Source organism: Trachypithecus francoisi, unplaced genomic scaffold, assembly GCF_009764315.1.
Source record: "Trachypithecus francoisi isolate TF-2019V2 unplaced genomic scaffold, Tfra_2.0 Lachesis_group11, whole genome shotgun sequence".
Classification (NCBI taxonomy): Eukaryota; Metazoa; Chordata; class Mammalia; order Primates; family Cercopithecidae; genus Trachypithecus; species Trachypithecus francoisi.
In genome coordinates, this window is record NW_022681456.1 from 15,851,520 (window position 1) to 15,873,803 (window position 22,284).

General features: G+C 43.7%; 1 protein-coding gene across 3 annotated transcripts in view; it reads left to right on the forward strand.

The window, feature by feature from the left end:
* The first annotated feature begins 548 nt into the window (after positions 1–548).
* The window catches only part of FBXO21 (F-box protein 21), a 49,644-nt gene continuing 27,908 nt past the window's right edge, over positions 549–22,284 (forward strand). For 2 of the 3 annotated variants that reach the window (XM_033220449.1, XM_033220450.1), the window contains exons 1-7: positions 611–857; positions 1,705–1,840; positions 4,899–4,993; positions 14,242–14,363; positions 17,363–17,509; positions 17,819–17,955; positions 19,561–19,697. In XM_033220449.1, coding sequence (XP_033076340.1) covers positions 619–857; positions 1,705–1,840; positions 4,899–4,993; positions 14,242–14,363; positions 17,363–17,509; positions 17,819–17,955; positions 19,561–19,697 — 1,013 coding nt within the window. In that variant the 5' untranslated portion in view covers positions 611–618. Of the gene's footprint in view, positions 858–1,704; positions 1,841–4,898; positions 4,994–14,241; positions 14,364–17,362; positions 17,510–17,818; positions 17,956–19,560; positions 19,698–22,284 lie in introns of all 3 variants that reach the window. The other variant, XM_033220452.1, reaches the window with a different exon arrangement.

Below are 22,284 nucleotides of genomic sequence, written 5' to 3' on the forward strand. Positions count from 1 at the left end.
CGTCTGTAATATGGGGAGAAAGATAGTTCCTAGGGTAAATGAGGAAGGTTCAAGGCTCACAGAAAGCGCTCAGCACGCGTTAGAATAGATACCATTTTTGTTAATTTTAAACACTAATTACAGATAGCACCACTGCCTTCCAGCCTGGGTGAGAGCGAGACTCTGTCCGAAAGCGGGAAAAAAAAAATCCAAGTCAAGGGATCCTGGGCAAGCCCTCTCACTCTCCGAACCTCAGTTTCCCCGTTTGTAATATGAAGAGAAAGTTCGTAGGTTAAATGGGAGAAGGTCCAATGCGCACAGAACGTGCTCAGCACGCGTAAGAATAGATACCATTTTTGTTAATTTTAAACATTAATTACGTTTAAAAGAAGCAATGCTACTATTGTTGTCCCAGACTAGAGGCGGCTTGCGCTGCCGGCTCCAAGCACAGAGCGCAATTATGTCCTCCCTTTTTCGGCGCTGCCACCCGCGCGGACCCCGGCTGTTGCAGGGGAGGTGTGGCCCGCGGGTGGGCGGAGCGATCACAGGACTCGCCCCCAAGACCAGCAGGCGGGGCCAGGCGGGGCTCCCCGGCCCTCGCGCGCGCGCGCGCGCGGCGGACCCAGGTACGCGGACAAGATGGCGGCGGCAGCAGTCGACAGCGCGATGGAGGTGGTGCCGGCGCTAGCGGAGGAGGCCGCGCCGGAGGTAGCGGGCCTCAGCTGCCTGGTCAACCTGCCGGGTGAGGTGCTGGAGTACATCCTGTGCTGCGGCTCGCTGACGGCCGCCGACATCGGCCGTGTCTCCAGCACCTGCCGGCGGCTGCGCGAGCTGTGCCAGAGCAGCGGGAAGGTGTGGAAGGAGCAGTTCCGGGTGAGGTGAGCCAGCGGCCCCGCGCCCCGGCTGCGCGCCCACCGCCCCGCGCCCGCCAGGGCCGGGCAGCCGCCCCGCTCGCTCCCCGCGGCCGCCCCGAACGCGGACCCCACCCTGGACCCCTTCCCGCGGACAGACAGACAAAGGCCTCCAGGCCCCGGACCCTGCGGGGCCACGCCAGGCGGCCCCCCGGGTCCCCAAATGGCGCATCTGTGAGCGCCTCGCAGCCGGGCCCTCGGTCAGGGGTGACGCTGGCGGCGGCGCGGCTCGTCCCTTTTGCGCGCTTCTTTTGTGCCCGACTCCGGGCTGAAATGTTTACATGGACCCAGTGATGCATCGATCGGGCGGGCGCAGCATCCCCGGGCTGGTTGTGGACGGCACAGATTTCAGCGTGGCCCCGGGATGAAATCTGGTCCTGCACACTCCCTCTGTGACCTTGGGGGAGCGACTTCCCTTTTTTTGAGTCTCGTTCATAGACTTTGAATGGTGGTGATCATTAGACCTTTCATCGTGGTTATTAAATTAGATGATGTGCGGGAGGCACGCACGCAGGGCCCCGGCTCCTAGGAGGCGCTCAATGAATGCTCACTGTCATTGTCATTATTATTATTGTTGTTATTACAACTGTCCCCATTTTAGAGATGGGGAGTGGAGACATCATTCATGCCGCTACGCCAAGGTCACACCGGGAGTGAGTGAGTGAATGCCGGTGGGGTTTTGAACTAGGTCCCTCGCCGGGGTCCCTCTTACCACTGGACCCCACTGCTGTCCCTGTTTCCAAGGCTGCCTTGGATTCGTGGCCGCCTGCCTTTGAGTCTCTGTAAAGCTGAGGGGGTGTTTCTCTCCTCGTAGGTGGCCTTCCCTTATGAAACACTACAGCCCCACCGACTACGTCAATTGGTTGGAAGAGTATAAAGTTCGGCAAAAAGCTGGGTTAGAAGCGCGGAAGATTGTAGCCTCGTTCTCAAAGAGGTTCTTTTCAGAGCACGTAAGGATCTGTTGATGTGGCTCTAAGCTTTGGCCTGCTGGTGTATGTGTCTGGGTCTGCAGGCATGAGCTCATCCAGCTCTTTTTTGTATCTCCCTTTTCAATGCTCTCACAATCCCTTACTCACTTAGATGGCTGCAAGAGTCATTGTGTCCTTTTCCTCCTATCCAACAACGCGAAGCCATTTGTCTGTGCCAGCTTTACTTTTCTAAAGCCAGAGAGAGAATGGGGGTGGAGGGAGCAGGGAGGGACCCACGCAGCACAATGTAGACGGAGTCCAGATCAGCATTATTTCTCAAGTGGGTTCAATGGATTTTATTTGCAACCCCTACGTTATTTGGGGAATCATCAATGATTGAACACTATAAATTTCTCCCGGTTGTTTTCCCAGAAGGGTTGACGAAATTAATGTGGTTCTTCTCTCTGGCTTTGCAGGTTCTATCCAGTAGTGAACTGCATTATTTGTTAAGGTAACAGAGGATTAAAAGCTTCCTACAAATCAGAGTTATTACTCCCTGAAATAAATTGTCTTTCATTCATTATCCCTGAAAAGTTTTTGTTTGTTTTTTTTTAATATTGCTGAAATATATGGTGGGTTTTTTGGGTTTGGTTTTGTTTTTTTCTTTCTTCAAAACGTCTCATGGAAGTTTCTTTTTTCTTTTTTTGAGACAGAGTCTTGCTTTGTCTCCCTGGCTGGAGTGCAGTGGCACAATCTCAGCTCACTGCAACCTGCGCCTGGGCTCAAGCAATTCTCATGTCTCAGTCTCCCTAGTAGCCAGGACTACAGGCATGCGCCACCATACCTGGATAATTTTTGTATTTTTAGTAGAGATGGGGTTTCACCATGTTGGTCAGGCTGGTCTTGAACTCCTGGCCTCAAGTGATCTGCCGGCCTCGGCAAACCAAAGTGTTGGGATTACAGGCCTGAGCCACCATGCCTGGCCTCACGGAAGTTTCTGTATCTTCTCATCCCTTTTTGTAACTCTGGAAAATAATCCACACTAATGTTTTGAGTTCAACAAACTATTAGATATTTATTTCTGGTTGGGGTTCTAGAAATAGAGCCAATCTGATTTATTTCTCTTTTTTGTTTTACTAAAGACTCCTTTGGATTCTCTAATTTTATTTACTGTTAGTTAATGGAGTTCATAATTTGAAATGTTTTCAAGGCTTTTCAAGTTTTGAAAGGGAAAATTTGAACTTTGGACAAATTTGAATGTTTTCCCCTATGGAGAATACAAATAGACATTCCTTAGTGTAACTGGTTTCTATAAATATTTATTAGCGTTAGAATAAACAGAATTTGTATTCTACTTTGGAGAAGCCATGCCCTGGCTAAAAGCATTCGTAATCACAAATTGTAAATGCTGATCTGAATGTGTTTGCACATACATAGATTTTGGTACTAGCTATGTTTGGTGCAATTGGTCATGGACTATGAGCCTGCAGCCTCCTCTAGTCCAGCTGGTTTTGTGTATGTTTTGAACAGTCTGTGCCTCTGTGTAATAATGATGGATTGTTGTGTTTTTTCCTCAGCTCCCCCTTTCCCTGTACCACTGCTTAATTAGAAGTATGTCAAGGACTTTGAACACAGCGGGAGCATACTTAACATTAATCTGTGGGTGGGTGATTGCTTTGGCCCAGGATCTTGGTGTTCCTGTGTTCTCGGAACGCACACAGGTTGACCTGAAATGTTCTGGCTACTTGCAAAAAGAAAACTGAGAGAAGCCATAGAATTTTAAACTGAGAAGTTTTTTTTTTTTTTTTTTGAGACGGAGTTTCACTCTTGTTGCCCAGGCTGGAGTGCAATGGCGTGATCTCGGCTCACCGCAACCTCTGCCTCCCAGAGGCAGTGATTCTCCTGCCTCAGCCTCCCAAGTAGCTGGGATTACTGGCATGCACCACTATGCCTGGCTAATTTTGTATTTTTAGTAGAGACGGGGTTTCTCCATGTTGGTCAGGCTGGTCTCGAACTCCCGACCTCAGGTGATCCGCCCACTTCAGCCTCCCAAAGTGCTGGGATTACAGGCGTGAGCCGCCACGCCAGGCCTTCACTGAGAAGACCTTAAAGCCATTTACACCTGAATTTACAGAGGAGGAAACATGCCCAGTGGATTACAGGAGCTGCCTGATCTACTAGGCTTACCTTCTGGGCCCTCTTCTCTTAGTTGAGTGACAGCATAGACTATGTGAAGTAGTCATTAGGAGATTTTGTAGTTCTAGTCCTTGTTCAGACTGGAGAGCAGTGGCACGATCTCAGCTCACTGCAGCCTCTGCCTCCTGGGTTCAAGCGATTCTCCTGCCTCAGCCTCCCAAGTGGCTGGGATTACAGACACGCGCCACCACGCCTGGCTAATTTTGTATTTTTAGTAGAGAAAGGGTTTCCTCCATGTTGGTCAGGCTGGTCTCGAACTCCTGATCTCAGGTGATCTGCCTGCCTTGCCCTCCCAAAGTGCTGGGATTACAGGCATGAGCCACCACACACGGCTGCTGCTGCTGCTTCTTTTTTTGTTTTTTTAGACGGAGTTTCATTCTTGTTGCCCAGGCTGGAGTGCAATGGCGCGATCTCGGCTCACTGTAACCTCTGCCTTCCGGGTTCAAGTGATTCTTCTGCCTCAGCCTCCCAAGTAGCTGGGATTACAGGCGTGCCTGGCTAATTTTGTATTTTTAGTAGAGACAGGGTTTCACCATGTTGATCAAGCTGGTGTCAAACTCCTTACCTCAGGTTATCCGCCTGCCCTGGCCTCCCAAAGTTCTGGGATTACAGTCAGGAACCACTGTGCCTGGCCAGAGCTAGTTTTCTTTACATTAGAACTCTGAGTTGTCAGTTTCAGAAATTCCAGTCTATGAAAACATAATTGATTGCAAATAACAAGAGCTCAGTAAATTATTGTTACTTTATGTTATTTTCTACCCATGACTGGTAGTGCAAGGTAGTGCAGAATAACTGTTAGCACTGACTTTAGTAGTGGACATCTTTATTTCAGCTCAAATTTGTGAGAGTGACAGTTGCATCAATACTCATAACTGAGGCCTACTTGTATATGTCTTCTTCATAGGTTCCTTGTAATGGCTTCAGTGACATTGAGAACCTTGAAGGACCAGAGATTTTTTTTGAGGATGAACTGGTGTGTATCCTAAATATGGAAGGAAGGTAAGCCATAGCTTTAGCAGGGATTTGTTTGTTTTAATAAGTCCAGAATAAATTGCTGTAATTTCTGTGTGGCTAAATGCTGGAACATGTGATTCCAAATATTTCATGCTTGGTCATAGTTATAGTTTTGAAAAGTTCTGTGTATATTAGGTAGATACACTAAGACAATTGACGTATAAAGAAACCTTACAAAAATCCTTTTGGAAAGAAAATGGAATTAACGTTTAGCTCTACTGTGGGTCAAATACTGTGCTCCGGACCCTTGTATCTGTTGTGTTGTTTAGAAACCTTCTGGTAATAGGCCGGGCACGGTGGCTCACGCCTGTAATCCCAGCACTTTGGGAGGCCGAAGCGGGTGGATCGTCTGAGGTCAGGAGTTCAAGACCAGCCTGGCCAACATGGTGAAACCTCATCTCTACTTAAAAAAATACAAAAAATTAGCTGGGTGTGGTGGTACACACCTGTAATCCCAGCTACTCGGGAGGCTGAAGCAGGAGAATCACTTGAACCTGGGAGGCGGAGTTTGCAGTGAGCCGAGATTGTGTCATTGCACTCCAGACTGGGGGACAAGAGCGAGACTTCATCTCAAAAAAAAAGAAACCTTCTGGTAATAGAAATCATCCTTCCTTCATTATTACCTCTCCACTTACTACCAAATTTGCCTATCATGAATTGAATCTTTTAATTTAAAAATGATAATTTCTTAGGCATGTCTTAATTTAATGGATGATTTTTTACAATTTCTGAATTGTGGTACAAAATAATCTTACTTTGGTCTTTGAACACTGTAGGTCTTTGGGTGAGCCTTTCTTTTATCTTCCAGTCAGAAAACTGTGTACTTAGGGACTCACTTGATCAAGAAGAACCCCTTATTTCTTGGTTATTGCTTAAAATTTCATATGCCTTTTATTTTCTGCTGTGAAGGTTAATTTCCAGTTTTTACCTGAAAGATGACTGGGCTTCCAGCCTAACTTGCCTGTGGAAAAGACTTTCTGCTCTAAAAGTTCTGAAAACTTTCTAGTGATGGAAGATAAGAATGCTAGTTTAACATCTTCCTTAAAAGGAATCTTTGCGAAATATCTCACAAACAAGGCATAAAATATTTCTGTTGTTTTTTAAAGGGGATTTAAGAGAGAGAAATATCTATCAGTGGAACAACTGTGGGTAGAGGTAAGATGTGTCACTATTCTAGGCCTTGGATGAGTTCAGATGCAGAGGTCATTTTTCCATTTCTATTTTGGTTTATCTATAAATGAATTGAAGTATGATCTAGTAGTCAGTATTGTGCAGTCTTAAAAATAAAAGCTGACTTGTGTTTTTTTAATGTGCATATGTACTTTTAAATACGTAAATGGGACCTCATACATACTTTGTTGGTTGTTTTGGTTTGATGTTTAGTACAGCCTGGGTTTTTTTCTTATTTATGCTGTTTCCTTTTTCCTCCCTATTCCCTCTGTTTACATTGGCCTTTCCTGCCCCCACCTCTGTAGTTCTTGATAACAGCCCAGGTTGCATTCTTCATGCTGACAGACAGTGATGAGTATGGGAAGGGATCGTTATTGCACAAAATTGGGATCACATAATAGGTACTTTTCTATATTGTTTTTTCTCATTCAACAGTACCTTATGGAAATCCATCCCCTTCAATGGGTAAAACATCAAAATCACTTTTGTTAATGTCTACTTACTCTTCTGTGGTACGTTACGTAATTTATTTACTTATTTTTATTTTTATTTTTTTGAAATGGAATTTCACTCTTGTTGCCCAGGCTGGAGTGTAGTGGCATGATCTTGGCAACCTCTGCCTCCTGGGTCGAAGAGATTCTCCTGCCTCAGCCTCCTGAGTAGCTGGGATTACAGGTGTCCGCCACCACACCTGGCTAATTTTGTATTTTTAGTAGAGACGGTGTTTCACCATGTTGGTCAGGCTGGTCTCAAACTCCTGATATCAGGTGATCTGCCGGTCTCGGCCTCTCAAAGTGCTAAGATTATGGGCGTGAGCCACTGTGCCCGGCCTACATGATTTTCCTATAGATGGACAACCACTTTTTTTTTCCATTTTGTGTCACTGTGAGGAGTGATGTTTCTAGGCAGTAGTCTTGGGAATGGGTTTCCCAGTTCAGACTATAGGTTGTTATTGAAAGACATAAAATAGATAGCATGTCCTGGAATGTGGAGACTTACTATCACAAAAAAGGTCAGTTCTCCCCAAATTAATATATAAACCTAGTGTCATTCCAAGTAGGATTCAAACAAAGTCGTTTTTTGGGAAGTGGTGAGCAGGGGGGGTTGTTTTGCTTTTTTCTTTTCTTTCATTTAGATGTCATAAAATATATACAGAAGACTAAATTCACAAGAAGAGCCAAAAAACAATCTTTTAGTAATCATAATGGGAAACTGGCATCACTAGATATTAAGCCATCTTAGAAAGCTACTTCTAATCCAGACAGCACAGTAATTCAATAAAAATAGCTGCGTCAGTAGCAGAGCATAATTGACAAATGCATCCCAGAATAAAAGATAATTTAATACATTTAAACTCAGAGGGGAAAAAAATGGATTTTTAAAGAAATGGTACTGGACATAACTGAATATCCATCTGGAAGAAAGGAAAACGTGCATCATACGCAAACATTTTTCCAAAGGATTAAACAACTGAAATTTTTAAGTGATCACAGTGAACATTCCTAAGAAAATAGAGGACTTCATGTAGTCTAGGGAGACCACCTTAACCAAGAATGACAATGCGGAGGCGGTGAAAGCGCAGACACTTCTATATGGCCAAGAGACCATGAATGAAGTCAGTAGAACTCGAGATACTGAAAAACATACAAAGGTTAGGAGGATGGTATTCACAGAAGAACAAATCCTAATGGCTAACAATCATGGAAAAAACCCTTTAATGCCCTATTCAAAAAGTATTACATAGGCCGGGCGCAGTGGCTCACGCCTGTAATCCCAGCACTTTGGGAAGCCGAGTCCGTGGAGCATCTGAGGTCAGGAGTTGGAGACCAGCCTGGCCAACGTGGTGAAACCTTGTCTCTACAGAAAAATACAAAAATTAGCCAGACTTGGTAGCAGGCACCAATAATCCCAGCTACTCGGGAGGCTTAGGCAGGAGAATTGCTTGAACCCGGGAGGTGCGGGAGGTGGAGGTTGCAGTGAGCTGAGATCACACCATTGCATTCCAGCCTGGGCGACGAGTGAAACTCCATCTCAAAAAAAAAGTGTTAAACAACAATGAAGTACTGCCATTTTACGTATCAGATTCCCAAAAATGATGAAAATGCATAGCCAGTAAAGACATAGTCTTTATAGTCTTTTTAGAAATAAATACGAATAGGTTACCCCTTGGCCCAACACATATATTTTGACCTTAAAAAATGATTGTTTGTTTTAGAAACAGTCTCACTCCGTCACCCAGGCTGGAATGCCATGACGCAATCATAGCTTACTGTAGAATCAAACCCTTGGGCTCAAGTGATCCTCCTGCCTTAGCCTCCCGAGTAGTTAGGACTACAGGCACTTGCCATTACACCTGGCTAATTTTTTCTATTTTTTGTATAGATGGAGTCTTGCTTTGTTGCCCAGGCAGGTATTAAACTCCTGGCCTCAAGAGATCTTCCCGGCCAGGCATGGTGGCTCACACCTGTAATCACAGCATTTTGGGAGGCCGAGGCGGGTTGATCACTTGAGGTCAGTGATCCTGGCTACTCGGGAGGCTGAGACAGGAGAAGTGCTTGAACCTGGGAGGCTGAGGTTGCAGTAAGCCAAGATTGCACCACTACACTCCAGCCTGGGCGACAGACTCTGTCTCAAAAAAAAAAAAAAAAAAGGATCCTTTTGCTTTAGTCTCCCAATGTGCTGGATTACAGGTGTGAGCCACCATGCCCAGCCCTGTTTATTTTTTGAGATAGGGTTTCATCCTGTTGCCCAGGCTGGAGTACAGTGGTGCAATCATGGCTCACTGTAACCTTGAACTCCTGGGTTCAAGGGATCCTCCAGCCTCAGCCTCCTGAGTAGCTAGGAGTATAGGCATGTGCCATCATGCCTGGCTAATTTTTATTTGGTAGAGACAGTATCTCACTATGTTGCCCAGGCTGGTCTTCAACTCTTGGCTTCAAGTGATCCTCCCACCTTGGCCTTCCAAAGTGCTAGGACTATAAGTGCGAGCCAACAAACAAATAAGGTTGTTTGTAAATGATAGAATACCCCACATTTAAAAATATTTTGGGATATCAGTTTTCATGGAAGACCCTATTTGTATTCATTCCTGGCAAATGTTTGTGGTTTGGATATGGGAAGCATGGGAAGGAAAAAGTGTAGTTTCCATAAATACTAAAGCATCAGTTGGAAATCAGTTTGTGTTTATGATGTGCTATGTGGTCTTAAAAAAGAGGATGCCCTACAATAAAGATTAGAAACAGCATAGTAAAAGGGCATACACTGGGCCGGCCGCGCTGGCTCATACCTGGAGTCCCAGCACTTTGGGAGGCTGAGGCGGGCGGATCACCTGAGGTCAGGAGTTGGAGACCAGCCTGGCCAATGTGGAGAAACCTCGTCTCTACTGAAAATACAAAAAATTAGCCAGGCATGGTGGTGCATGCCTGTAATCCCAGCTACTCAAGAGGCTGAAGCAAGAGAATTGCTTGAACCTGGGAGGCGGAGGTTGCAGTGAGCTGAGATTGTGCCACTGCACCCCGCCCTGGGTGACAAAGTGAGACTCAGTCTCAAATAAATAGATAGATGGATTAGATAGATAGATAGATAGATAGATAGATAGATGGATGCATACATTGTACCTGAGAAAAGTGTCCCAGAATGACCAATACTGAGACATATTTTAGTAAAATTGCTGGATTTTAAAGACAGGAAAGTCCTTTGAGCATCCAAGCAAAAAAGATAAAGTCATTTATAAGGAAAAGAAAATGAGAATATCATCAGACTTTTCAACAGAATTTTTTATGCCAAAGGAAAAAATAACTTGTTTAAGATACTCAATGATCTAAGGAAAATGTCAGCCAAGGATTTTTATATCCAGCCAAACTGACTTCCAGATATGAAGACTACACACAAACTTAACAACTTACAAGAATTCAGTGACTTTTCAGTCCTTCCTGAGAAATCTCCTGGAAAATGAATTTCAAATGACCAAAAACCACTCCCCCCCCCCCCCCCAAAAAAAAAAAAACAAAAAACAGAAAACACGGGCAGTGAGCACTAAATATGTATTTGTCGATTTAAATTCAAATGAGGGTTCTAGGGAAGAAAGTATTGCATGTGTACTGTCTGTAAGACATGTCAGTATAAATACAATGCAGCTGTTTAAATAAATGAATGGACAGTGGGGGAGAGCATATGCAAATTATTTACCTGTTTTCAGTAATCATAAAAGTGATGAGTAATCCCAGCACTTTGGGAGGCTGAGGTGGGCAGGTCATGAGGTCAGGAGATTGAGACCATCCTGGCCAACGTGGTGAAACCCCATCTCTACTAAAATACTTTAAAAAAAAATTAGCTTGGTGGGGTGACACCGCCTGTAATCCCAGCTACTTGGGAGGCTGAGGCAGGAGAATAGCTTGAACCCGGTAGGTGAAGATTGCATTGAGCCGAGATCGCACCACTGCACTGCAGCCTGGTGACAGAGCGAGACTCCGTCTCAAAAGTGATAAGAACATTAGTCTTGTTATTCTGAGGGCTGGTGTGTGTGTATGAGAGAGAGCTGTGGAATGAAGTAAATGAATAACGATGTGATATTCTAATTTTATCACCTGTGATATCCTGGAGCAGCAGAATTCTCCTGGAATAAAGAAGACATAAGATAGAAGGTCAGAGCCATATATTTTTGAATTAGAAGTGTCAGTATGAACTCAAAAGGTATTTTATGTTTAAATGCATGTAGGTATATGTAAGTGTATGTGCATATGTACATGTACACACACGTGCACATAAACACTAGGCTTCCTAGGTCTGTCCACTGAAAAGATCTAGAAACAATAACCAACCTAGTGGAACTGATCTTCCCTGGTATCCAGATTGTCATCTTGATACAACATTTTCCACAAAAGAAGCCAGGGTTTTTGGAGAAAGACTGGTTCTGTGTCCAGTGCAAGGATTTTAAAAGATGAGCCTGGAGCATCCTGGAAACCTAACCAGATAGTAAGAAAACTGACGCTACTTTATGTCGGAAGTGTTGAGGAACCAATGTGAAGAGGCTTCCAGTGGCCAAAGATGTGACAGTTTGAGCATCAGTGTGGATAATAACAGGAATGGATTGAAATGCATCGAATATGCTTAGTTCTATGAGTTCATAATAATACTAAAAACAATTGGTCACCTTTGAAGGATAAATAGAAACCCACATCATTATTTTGAAAAATTGTAAATAGAAGATATCAGCATTTATCCTGCCTTTTCCATGGAGGTTTTTCCTTATAGAAGTACCACAGCTAATGAATTAAGAAGGGTTGGTTGAATTCTAATGTCACCACTTCATAACCTCAAATGAATTGACAGATCAAGACATTGCGTAGCAGTGCTGCTGACATCACAAAAGAGATACCCAGGCATTATTGCCTCCTGATGGGAGAATGCACTACCTTCTATGAAGTTGTCTTGCTAAATTAATGAAATCTGTATCTCATGTAGCCTCTACATCCAATTTACAGGAGATCAGAAGACAGAAGAACATGTTAAACTACATCATGTGGGTACACTCAGCAAATTCCAGAAGATGGGAAACTGCAAGCCTAACAATCCAGATTCTTCAACAAATAAAATGCAAGGGGGAAAAAAGATGGAGGAGGATCCTGTAGATTAAGAGATTTAAAAGGCATCAAAACAGACTCGCCTGTTTAGGGATGCATATTTCATGGTAGTACTAAAGAGAAAAGCAAGAAAGCGATGATCATAGAGGTGTGGTTTGTGATTATTGTTGAGGGGGGCCCCAGAGGGCTTCTTGGCTGTTTGCAAAGTTTTCTTTTTTCTTTTTTTTTTTTTTCAGACAAGTCTCCCTCTGTCGCCCAGGCCGGAGTGCAGTGGCACCATCTTGGCTCACTGCAAGCTCCGCCTCCCGGGTTCACGCCATTCTCCTGCCTCAGCCTCTCGAGTAGCTGGGACTACAGGTGCCCACCACCACGCCCAGCCAATTTTTTGTATTTTTAGTAGAGACGGGGTGTCACCGTGTTAGCCAGGATGGTCTCGATCTCCTGACCTCGTGATCCACCCTCTTCGACCTCCCAAAATGCTGGGATTACAGGCGTGAGCCACTGTGCTGGCCACAAAATTTTCTGTCTTGGCAAGAGCGGTAGATCCAGGAATGTGTCTTGTAATGATTCATTAAGCTACTTGTTCGTTTCACACAATTTTCTAGACTGATATGTTGTACAACTCAAAGATTAAAAAGTAGATAAAACATAGATCATTCTGCAGGTTTTCATTGACCTCCCTCAAGATTGGCAAGTTGTTTGTTTCTTCATGATGTCAGCCAGATAAGTTTCATCACTGTCTCTCTCCTATTTCTTATAATCCCCATATATATTTGGAATATGTGGTGAAGAATTTTATTCACTCAACAAGTGTTATGGAACATCTACTATGTGCCAAACGCTATTCTAGGCACTAGGGATACAGCAGTGAACAACACACAAAAAAATCCCTGCCTTCATTGGGCTTGTACTGTAGTGGGGGAGATAGGCAGTAAGAAAAATAAGAAATTGGCCAGGCGCGGTGGCTCAAGCCTGTAATCCCAGCACTTTGGGAGACCGAGACGGGCGGATCACGAGGTCAGGAGATCGAGACCATCCTGGCTAACACGGTGAAACCCCGTCTCTACTAAAAAATACAAAAAACTAGCCGGGCGAGGTGGCGGGCGCCTGTAGTCCCAGCTACTCGGGAGGCTGAGGCAGGAGAATGGCAGGAACCCGGGAGGCGGAGCTTGCAGTGAGCTGAGATCGCGCCACTGCACTCCAGCCTGGGTGACAGAGCGAGACTCCGTCTCAAAAAAAAAAAAGAAAAAGAAAAATAAGAAATTGGTTACATTAGAAAATGAAAAATGCTATAGAGAAATATAATCGGGGAAGAAGGCAGGGGAATGGTGAGGTGGTGCCATTTAAAATAATGTAGGGGGCCTTACTCAAGGGGACATTTGAGTTGAAACCTGGGAGGAGGTGAGAACAGACTGCAGTCTCCGGGGAGAATGTACCAGGCAGAAGGAACAGGGCACTAAGGTGAGCACCCGCCAGACAGTAAAGGAACAGCTGGAATGCTTGGGTGGCTGGACTGAGGGGGAGTGGCAGGAATTGGGGTCAGAGAGGTAATGGGGCGAGAGTTCAAGAGACCTTTTAGGTCCTCATTAGGACTGGGCTTTTTCTTGGAGCAAGGTGGGAAACCGCTGGAGACTTGGAGTCGAGGATTGGGTGACATGACTGTACATGTTACTGGAGTGCTCTGGCTGCTGTATTGAGGATAGACTGGAGGGGCCAGGTCTGAAGTGGGAAGCTGAGGTAGGAGGATGTTGCTGCAACACAGAGAAATGCTGATGGTGGAGTGTGGGAGTAATTGGGAAGTGGGCACATTTTGGATGTAATTTGAAGATAGTACTGATAGCTTTGGCTGACAGGTCTTGAGTATGGCTTATGAGAGAAAGCAAGGCATCCAGTATGACTTGCAGGTTTTTGGCCTCACTAGAATGATGGAGATGCCTTGATCTGAGATGAGGGTGACTCTGGGAGGGGAAGAAAGATGAAGGTGCTCAGCTCTCTAAGCGGGATGTAGAGTACATGGATAATAGTTGATATACAGGTCTGGAGTTCAAGAGAGAACTCTGGTCCGGAAAATAGGAGTTTTCATAATATGTGAAACCATGAGGAACTCACCGTGGCAGTGAGTGCCCAGGCCCAAGTGGCCCAAGCAGGGGGACCAGCAAAGGGTTCTAGATGCCTCCCCATCTTCTGAACCTCCCCCAGCTCAATTCCTTTTTCAGGCTGCTCTTCCATTTCCTTTTACCGAAGATACAGGCAAGTAAGTCTGAAGCCAGACAGATAACTGTTCCTCCAATTTCAGTACAACTAATTTAGTATTATATTACAATTCAAAGACTGCTATCTACTTCCATTATAATTATTATAAGATAATGAACCAATTATATTTTTCTTATTCAGCAAACTACATGGTATGTTAGTGTAATGTAAAAAATAGATAACTGAAAATTTTCAAATCTTAATTCTTACTGACTTGTTTGTTTCCAGAAAAGCTTTGACCTGGAAATACTACGCGAAAAAAATTCTTTACTACCTGCGGCAGCAGAAAATTTTAAATAATCTTAAGGCCTTTCTTCAGCAGCCAGATGACTATGAGTCATATCTTGAAGGTGGGTATTTTCCCATATATGTGGACAGCAGTATTTCTATAGGTAACTGATTTTTTAAGACCAGCAGAGGGAATTGTTGTGTTCCTTGTGGTAAAGAAGTGGAAAAGTAAATCATGCTTTGTGGGCTTCTGCAGATTGGATTATAGGGCCTGACCAATGAGGTAGTTCAAACTATTAAATTTAGAGCTAAGATTTTATCAAAGTCCACTAAAGAAATAGTGTTTTTTAAAGATGCATCATTGGCTTAAAGTGTGAGAGTGATACTTTAGCTAATGAAGTGAATTCCTATTTTTCTGAGCTTTAAGGCATAATTTCCAAATCAGAAGTAAATATATCCAATGTTGTCTCTCTGTGACCTTCAGTAAATCCCTTAACCTCTCGAGTTGGAGTTTATTGAGGACAGAATGTTCTTGGGCATCAGTGAGTCTGCTTGTCCATAATGAAAGGTGAGAAGGAAGAAGTTGAGTGGACAGGCAAGAAGAAAGGAGTGGAGAATCTTCTTGTTCTTATTAAGTTGAACAGGAACAAAGTGAGACTTCCATTTTTTAAAAATGATTTTGAATTCCTAAAATATTACACAAACATTCCCATACATTATGGTTATGAAATATAAATATCACTGGTCGTTTACTTTTATTCCCTACTTCTGGTGATTTACCAGATTGTTGATTTTTTTGCATTCCAGTGTATCTCATAGTCATGTTCCTATTCTGTTACTATTTAAAAAAAAAAAAAAATTGTATTTATTTTTAGAGACGGGATCTTGCTATGTCACCTACGCTAGTTTCAAACTCCTGTGCTCAAGTGCCACCACACCTGGCTGGCTTCTATAACTAGTCTCATGCAGTCTATGGCTACCTCTCCTGGCAACAACTTTCTGAGTAATACTTGATTTCATGAACATTATCCCCCCCTTCCCTCCAAGTCAGCCAATATATCAGTGCCAGCCCAATTAGCAACCTAGCTTTCACCACTGCGTGTGAAACCTGCAGTGTGGACAACTGATTTCCCTTTTATATTAAACCTCTACCTGCTTTTCAGTGCCCTGCATAATCTGGTCCAGACCTATGCTCCGTACTCTCCAGGATGTCCCATTTGCTCCAGCCGGGCCATTGTCTAGACTGGTGCCCCACAAATACACCTGACTTCACTTCCTCATTCATGATATCCCTCCTCCTCATAATCCCTCTTGAAAATCCTACTCCCCTCCATAATTCAGCTCAAGCCTCACTTCCATTAAATTTCCACTGACTACTTGGAGATTTTATTCACCTCAGAGCTACAGCAGCATTTAATAGTAAACTGTCTTGTATTTTTTCTGTTTCCTGTGTGTACATTTTGTTTGTGTAACTAGTCCCTAAGCTTCATGTGTTGTGGTCCTTGTGTTAGGATCACTGTATACCCCACAATGCTTAGTGTAAATGCTTATCAAGTATATGAAAACCTAGTATCATCCAAAAGGAAGTGAAACATCTCACCACCCTAGAATCCCCTCATTTATATACTGGAGTTGAGAAGCATCCTATTTTCTGTTTATTTCACAGTTAAGAGTAGTATACATTTTTTTTTTTTTTTTTGTAGCTTATGTATGAAAACAAATACTCCTTTTTCATTTTCTAAATACAAAGTTATAATTTTCGAAGAACTTCCACATCAGTGTCATAAGCATTGGGAAGCCATTGGAAATTGTTGAGTAGTTGAGTGAATGACAGTTGACTTTCCAAGGTTCTCATCCTTGGTGAGTGACTAGAATAATGCTGATGCCATCAAAGAAGTCTGGGAATCATAGCATTAGGAAAGAACAGACTTCAGAATGTGCAGCATAAACTGCTTCAGCCTCCAGGTAGGGAAGCTGGGGCCCATGGAGGCCCAGGGGCCAGTCCCTGGCTGATGGCAACACTGGGACTGGGGTCAAGGTGTCTTGACACTCATTCAACTGCTTTCAGCTCTGGAGCATTGGTAAGGGGGTCCAGGTTCTGAGCTGGTCTGGGATCTCTTGAATTTAACGTGACTCGAGAGCTTCCCACGTAACGGTGTCCTTACCCAAATGATGCTGTTAGCCCTTCAGTCTCTGCTTCCAAAATTGCCTAAGACTGTGAAGAGGAGTGATTCTTAAGAGACTGTCTGTAGTGTGCTCTGTACAGCTTTTCAGCTGTACGTTCCCTGAGCATAATTTGTTATCTCATTGGAAAGTAGGGTTAGCTCCAGAGTCCATTTACTGTTCGCCCTTGAGAGATGTAATTTGTTGAAATGGCACATCTGTCATGGAGGGCTTTCAGAATTTTTTTCTTTTTTTTTTTTTTGAGACGGAGTCTCGCTCTGACGCCCAGGCTGGAGTGCAGTGGCCGGATCTCAGCTCACTGCAAGCTCCGCCTCCCGGGTTTACGCCATTCTCCTGCCTCAGCCTCCCGAGTAGCTGGGACTACAGGCGCCCGCCACCTCGCCCGGCTAGTTTTTTGTATTTTTTAGTAGAAACGGGGTTTCACCGTGTTAGCGAGGATGGTCTCGATCTCCTGACCTCGTGATCCGCCCGTCTCGGCCTCCCAAAGTGCTGGGATTACAGGCTTGAGCCACCATGCCCGGCCAGAATTTTTTTCTAAAGGAACTGCCTTATACCATTAAGTTTTCAGAGTTGTTGGATTTGGAACCTATAAGAGCTAGGGAGAGAGAAGTAGCTTGAAAAGATCTCCTTGATGTCATTTACTTTTCTTTGTAATAGAATATGAGACTGTGCCACATACCATGCAGTTTTTTAGTCCATGACTTCTGAGAGAAGTTTGGTTTGTGTATTTATTTTTTTTAAAGTGTAAGCTACTTTGTTATGAAAATGTTTGTTGCTCCTTCTCAGTATGTTAGCAGCAAGGGCCGCGGCCAAAACATGAAGCTTATCCAGTGGGATGGTGTAAAGAGCCATGTCCCGGGATGTCCACGGTAAAATGCCAAACTAATAAGAAAAGGGTAACATAAGAATTTATTCGGTAATTCTTGTTCGTTTTCAGGTGCTGTATATATTGACCAGTACTGCAATCCTCTCTCCGATATCAGCCTCAAAGACATCCAGGCCCAAATTGACAGCATCGTAGAGCTCGTTTGTAAAACTCTTCGGGGCATAAACAGTCGCCACCCCAGCTTGGCCTTCAAGGCAGGTGTGGCATTGCTTTGGATCCAGCTGTATTTATGAAAGAAAATCTGGAGGAATTGGTTAATTTGAGAGATTTGTTAGCGTGCTCCCATTATGTCACGAAAAAGTGATAAAATGATGTGACCACGTTGTTTACTTGGTTGAAGTGTTGAACCTAAAACAGTTCAAATACATACTGCCTTCTGCTTCCTAGATTGGCAACACTTGATTAATATTGCTAGGCCATTACCAATGTCTTCATCTTGTGGGTAGTTTGGGGCACCTGTCACAACCTTATTTGTGCTTGGGTCCAGAGTAGATCTCTGTGTTTCAGGTGAATCATCCATGATAATGGAAATAGAACTCCAGAGCCAGGTGCTGGATGCCATGAACTATGTCCTTTATGACCAACTGAAGTTCAAGGGGAATCGAATGGATTACTATAATGCCCTAAACTTATATATGCATCAGGTAAATATAGGTACATAGTATATTACCATAGTAATATATGGTTATAGTAATATAGGTATAGTAATTTTATTTTCTTTTTTTAGAGACAGGGTCTTGCTCTGTTGCTCAGGCTGGAATGCAGTGGTGCAGTCATAGCTTGCTGCAGCCTTAAGCTCCTGGGTTCAAGCGATCCTGCCGCGTCACCCTCCTGAGCAGCTCAGACTATGTGCCACCATACCGGCTAATTTTTTATTTTTTGTACAGATGAGGTCTTGCTGTGTTGCCCAGACTGGTCTCAAACCATGGTCTCAAGTGATCCTCCCACCTTAGCCTCCCAAAGCGCTGGGATTATAGGTGTGAGCCACTGTGCCCATCCTATATGTATTTTTTTAAGCTTCTGTCTGATAGACCGTACATTCTTGAAGGCCAGTACCATGCCTTCCATCTCTGAGTGCTCAATGAAACTTATTTTTCCTTCTGCTATAAGGATATTGTTGTGGAGTTTATCTGTTTTCTCATGGAGTATCCTCCATATGCAAACCCTTGAGATAGATTTTTGACTAAAAGTAGATATTCTCTGACTCTGTTTGGTCAGTTTGTAGCTCATGAACACTAAACTGTGGAACTACTCAGGGCCCTCTTTTTGCACTGGCCTCTAGCCATTTGGGGAAACTTGTGGCCCAGCTGTGTCAAGTTTGCATCTGTTATATTTATTTTTTATTTGCTTTCTGCCTAGTTCTATTTTCATATTTATTTTGTTGCCCTATCTGCTACTTTTATTTTGCTATATTGTACACGCTTTTCCTTGAAACAGTTTTAAATTCTTTCTGGAAGAAGGAGGGCCTAAATCAGGGCTCTGATTCCATCTTTTCCTATAAAAGGCCGGCAGTAATGTATTTCAGCTTTGGCCAGGTGTGGTGGCTCACGCTGCAATCCCAGCAGTGTGGGAGGCCAAGGTGGCCGGATCACCTGAGGTCAGGAGTTCGAGACCAGCCTGGCCAACATGAAACCCCGTTTCTACTAAAAATACAAAAAAATTAGCCAGGCATGGTGGTGGTCGCCTGTAATCCCAGCTACTTGGGAGGCAGAGGCAAGAGAATCGCTTGAACATGGCAGGTTGCAGTGAGCCGAGACTGCGCCATTGCACTCCAGTCTGGGCAACAGAGCGGGATTCCATCTCAAAAAAACAACAAAAAAAATTATTTCAGCTTTGAGGGCCATGTGGTCTCTGTTGTTAACCACCAAGTTCTGCCACTGTGGTGTAAAAGGAGGCACAGATAATGTAAAAACAACTGAGTGTGGCTGTGTCCAACAAAACTGTATATATGGTCATTGAAATTCGAATTTCGTGTTACTTTCATATGTCTTTGAATAGTATTAACTATTTTTTCAAACATTGAAAAACAAAACTTTTTCTCACACAAGCTATACAAAAATAGCCGGTGGACCGGAATTGCCATGGACTATAGTTTACCGACCCCTGACCTAAATAAGTGAAATACTCACTTAAGCCTCACAAATGAGCCTTATGCCCAATGCAAAATAGGTGCCTAATGAGAATGTGTATTGAAAGAATGAGAATGTATACTTCATCGCAGTGAAGTAAAAGCATTTTTTCTGCTTTAGGTTTTGATTCGCAGAACAGGAATCCCAATCAGCATGTCTCTGCTCTATTTGACAATTGCTCGGCAGTTGGGAGTCCCGCTGGAGCCTGTCAACTTCCCAAGTCACTTCTTACTAAGGTGGTGCCAAGGCGCAGAAGGGTGAGCATCCGTGACTCATTATCTGTGGTCCTGAAGATTCGATCCCTCTGTGCTGAGAGGCAGTCTGATTTTCAACATCAAGTTGGGTGTTACCACACAGGTTAAAAATGGGACTAGGGTGGTGATGGAACTGTTTAGTTTCCTGGCTGTATCAGTGTCAGTATTCTGGTTGTGTTATTTATACTATAACAGTTAGGATGGTACCATCAGGGGAGACTGGGAAAAGGGTACTCTGGATCTTTCTGTATTTATTAAAACTGCATGTGTGAATCTACAGTTATCTCAAAAAGTGTAGTTTTAAAAAATAAGACTCTGACTTCAGGGTCTTATGTGGTTCTCAGAGTCCCTTTGTTTCAAAGCAGATCAGATCAAAGAGTTGTTAAAGAAATTATTTCTTTTTATTCTTCTGTAAAATCTCCCCCTTTGTCCCACATGAGTGGGAGAGGAAGAGAGGAAGGGAGGGAAAGAAAGCCGGGGAGATTGAACAGGGTGGCCGTGTTCCCCTTCAGGCAAGGTTGGTGACTGATGAGAATTTTAGAGACCTGGTTACTGAGTTCTGTTTTGTTCTTTTTTAAACCTAGTGCTCTGTAGGGCAAAAAGCTCCTTTTCAGTTATAGTCTAGCTTTTCTGAAAGAAATAGTTCAACAGATGGAAATATATTCTTATTAAGTCTACAATTTAGGGGAAAAGAAAAAAGTTATTTACCTATGTCCTGATCTTTGAAACTCTGTCTTAATGATTAACTCTGATACCCTTTAGTGATGAATTGTGTGATAGAAAGTACCAGAGCTTTGAAGTCAAACTGGGTTCAAACTTTGCCTTCCTCTGAGGAGGCCTCAGTTTCTTCCTTGGTAAAATGGATTAATGTTTTTTATAAAGCAGCTTCGAAGATTAAATGAGATCATCCAGTATATTATATACCCAGGAGAGTTTCTGATGTGGCATAGCAAAACGGTACAGTTGATCTCTGTTCCTACTTCTTAGTTTAAGAAATAAAACATTACATATTTAGTTGAAGCCTCCCAGGTACTCTTCCTCATCCCTTTCTCCTCTCCAGAGCTAACCACCAGTTTGAAAGTGTTTATTATTTCTTTTTTCTTTTTTTTTTTTTGAGACAGGGTCTGGCTGTGCCGTCCAGGCTGGGGTGCATTGGCACAATCTTGGCTTACTGCACCTTCCATCTCCTGGACTCAAGCCATCCTCCCACCTCAGCCTCCCTAGTAGCTGGGACCACAGGCATGCACCACCACAACCTGGCTAATTTTTTTGTAGAGACGGGGTCTCGCCATGTTGCCCAGGCTAGTCTTGAACTCCTGAGCTCAAGTGATCGGCCTGCGTCAGCCTCCCAAAGTGTTGAGATTATAGGCATGAGCCACCGTGCCTGGCCATGTTTATTTCCATGAAAATGTTTATGGTTCATTACTTCTGTATGTTGCATTAAATAACTGTGCAGGCTTCCCTTGTGTTCCAGATAATGTGTTTCTGAGGATGTACTGAATGGTTTAATTTTTGGATAGTGGGGACCCAATTTCCATTATTTTAAGTGGAAAAAAATGATTTTTCGTCCCATTCCCTTTCCCCAAATAACCCAACCGATCTTCCCAAGTATCTCCAAAATATTCTTAAATGCCTATGTAATAATCCACCAAAGATTTCTGTACAATATAAAACATTTAAAACACCAATTACCATGTCATTTGCCACGATAACTTACTACAGGGTAGGATTGTATGCAGGTAACAACATTTTTCCTTCTTGGGCTACAGTGGACATATACTGTAATGCAAATGAACAAGGAAATAATTTAATACCCCCCAGACATGTGACAGAAACTAGCACTGAGCCCCATAAGGGACTCAGCCCTCAGGGACATGGCAGGAGCTGCTGGGCTATACGGCCCTTTCTCTCTTTTTCTCTGCTCTTTGCCTTTGGCCACTTTGCTCTGTCCCTGTACCAGGACCATATTTTCTTTTTTTTTTTTTTTTTTTTTTTTTTTTTTGAGGCGGAGTCTCGCTCTGTCTCCCGGACTGGAGTGCAGTGGCCAGATCTCAGCTCACTGCAAGCTCCGCCTCCCGGTTTACGCCATTCTCCTGCCTCAGCCTCCCGAGTAGCTGGGACTACAGGCGCCCGCCACCTCGCCCGGCTAGTTTTTTTGTATTTTTAGTAGAGACGGGGTTTCACCGTGTTAGCCAGGATGGTCTCGATCTCCTGACCTCGTGATCCGCCCGTCTCGGCCTCCCAAAGTGCTGGGATTACAGGCTTGAGCCACCGCGCCCGGCCCCATATTTTCTTAAGCACTGCAACTTTATAATTATCCCTGATGTCTGGAAGGATGAGACTCCAGCTAGTTCTTCAAAATTGCCTTGGCTGTTTCTAGCTTTTGCTCTCTATAGATTTAGAATCAATTTTGTCAGGTTTTTTGGAACCCCTTTGTGTCTGTTGATTGGAGCCAGGGATTACTTTGAATTGGAGTTCTAGATTAACAGAAGGACATTGCCAGTGTCTCACTATCAGTCTTATTATGAACATGGACCACTCTGTTTGTTTAGGTTGTCATTACTGGCCTTAAAAAGATTTTATCTTTTTC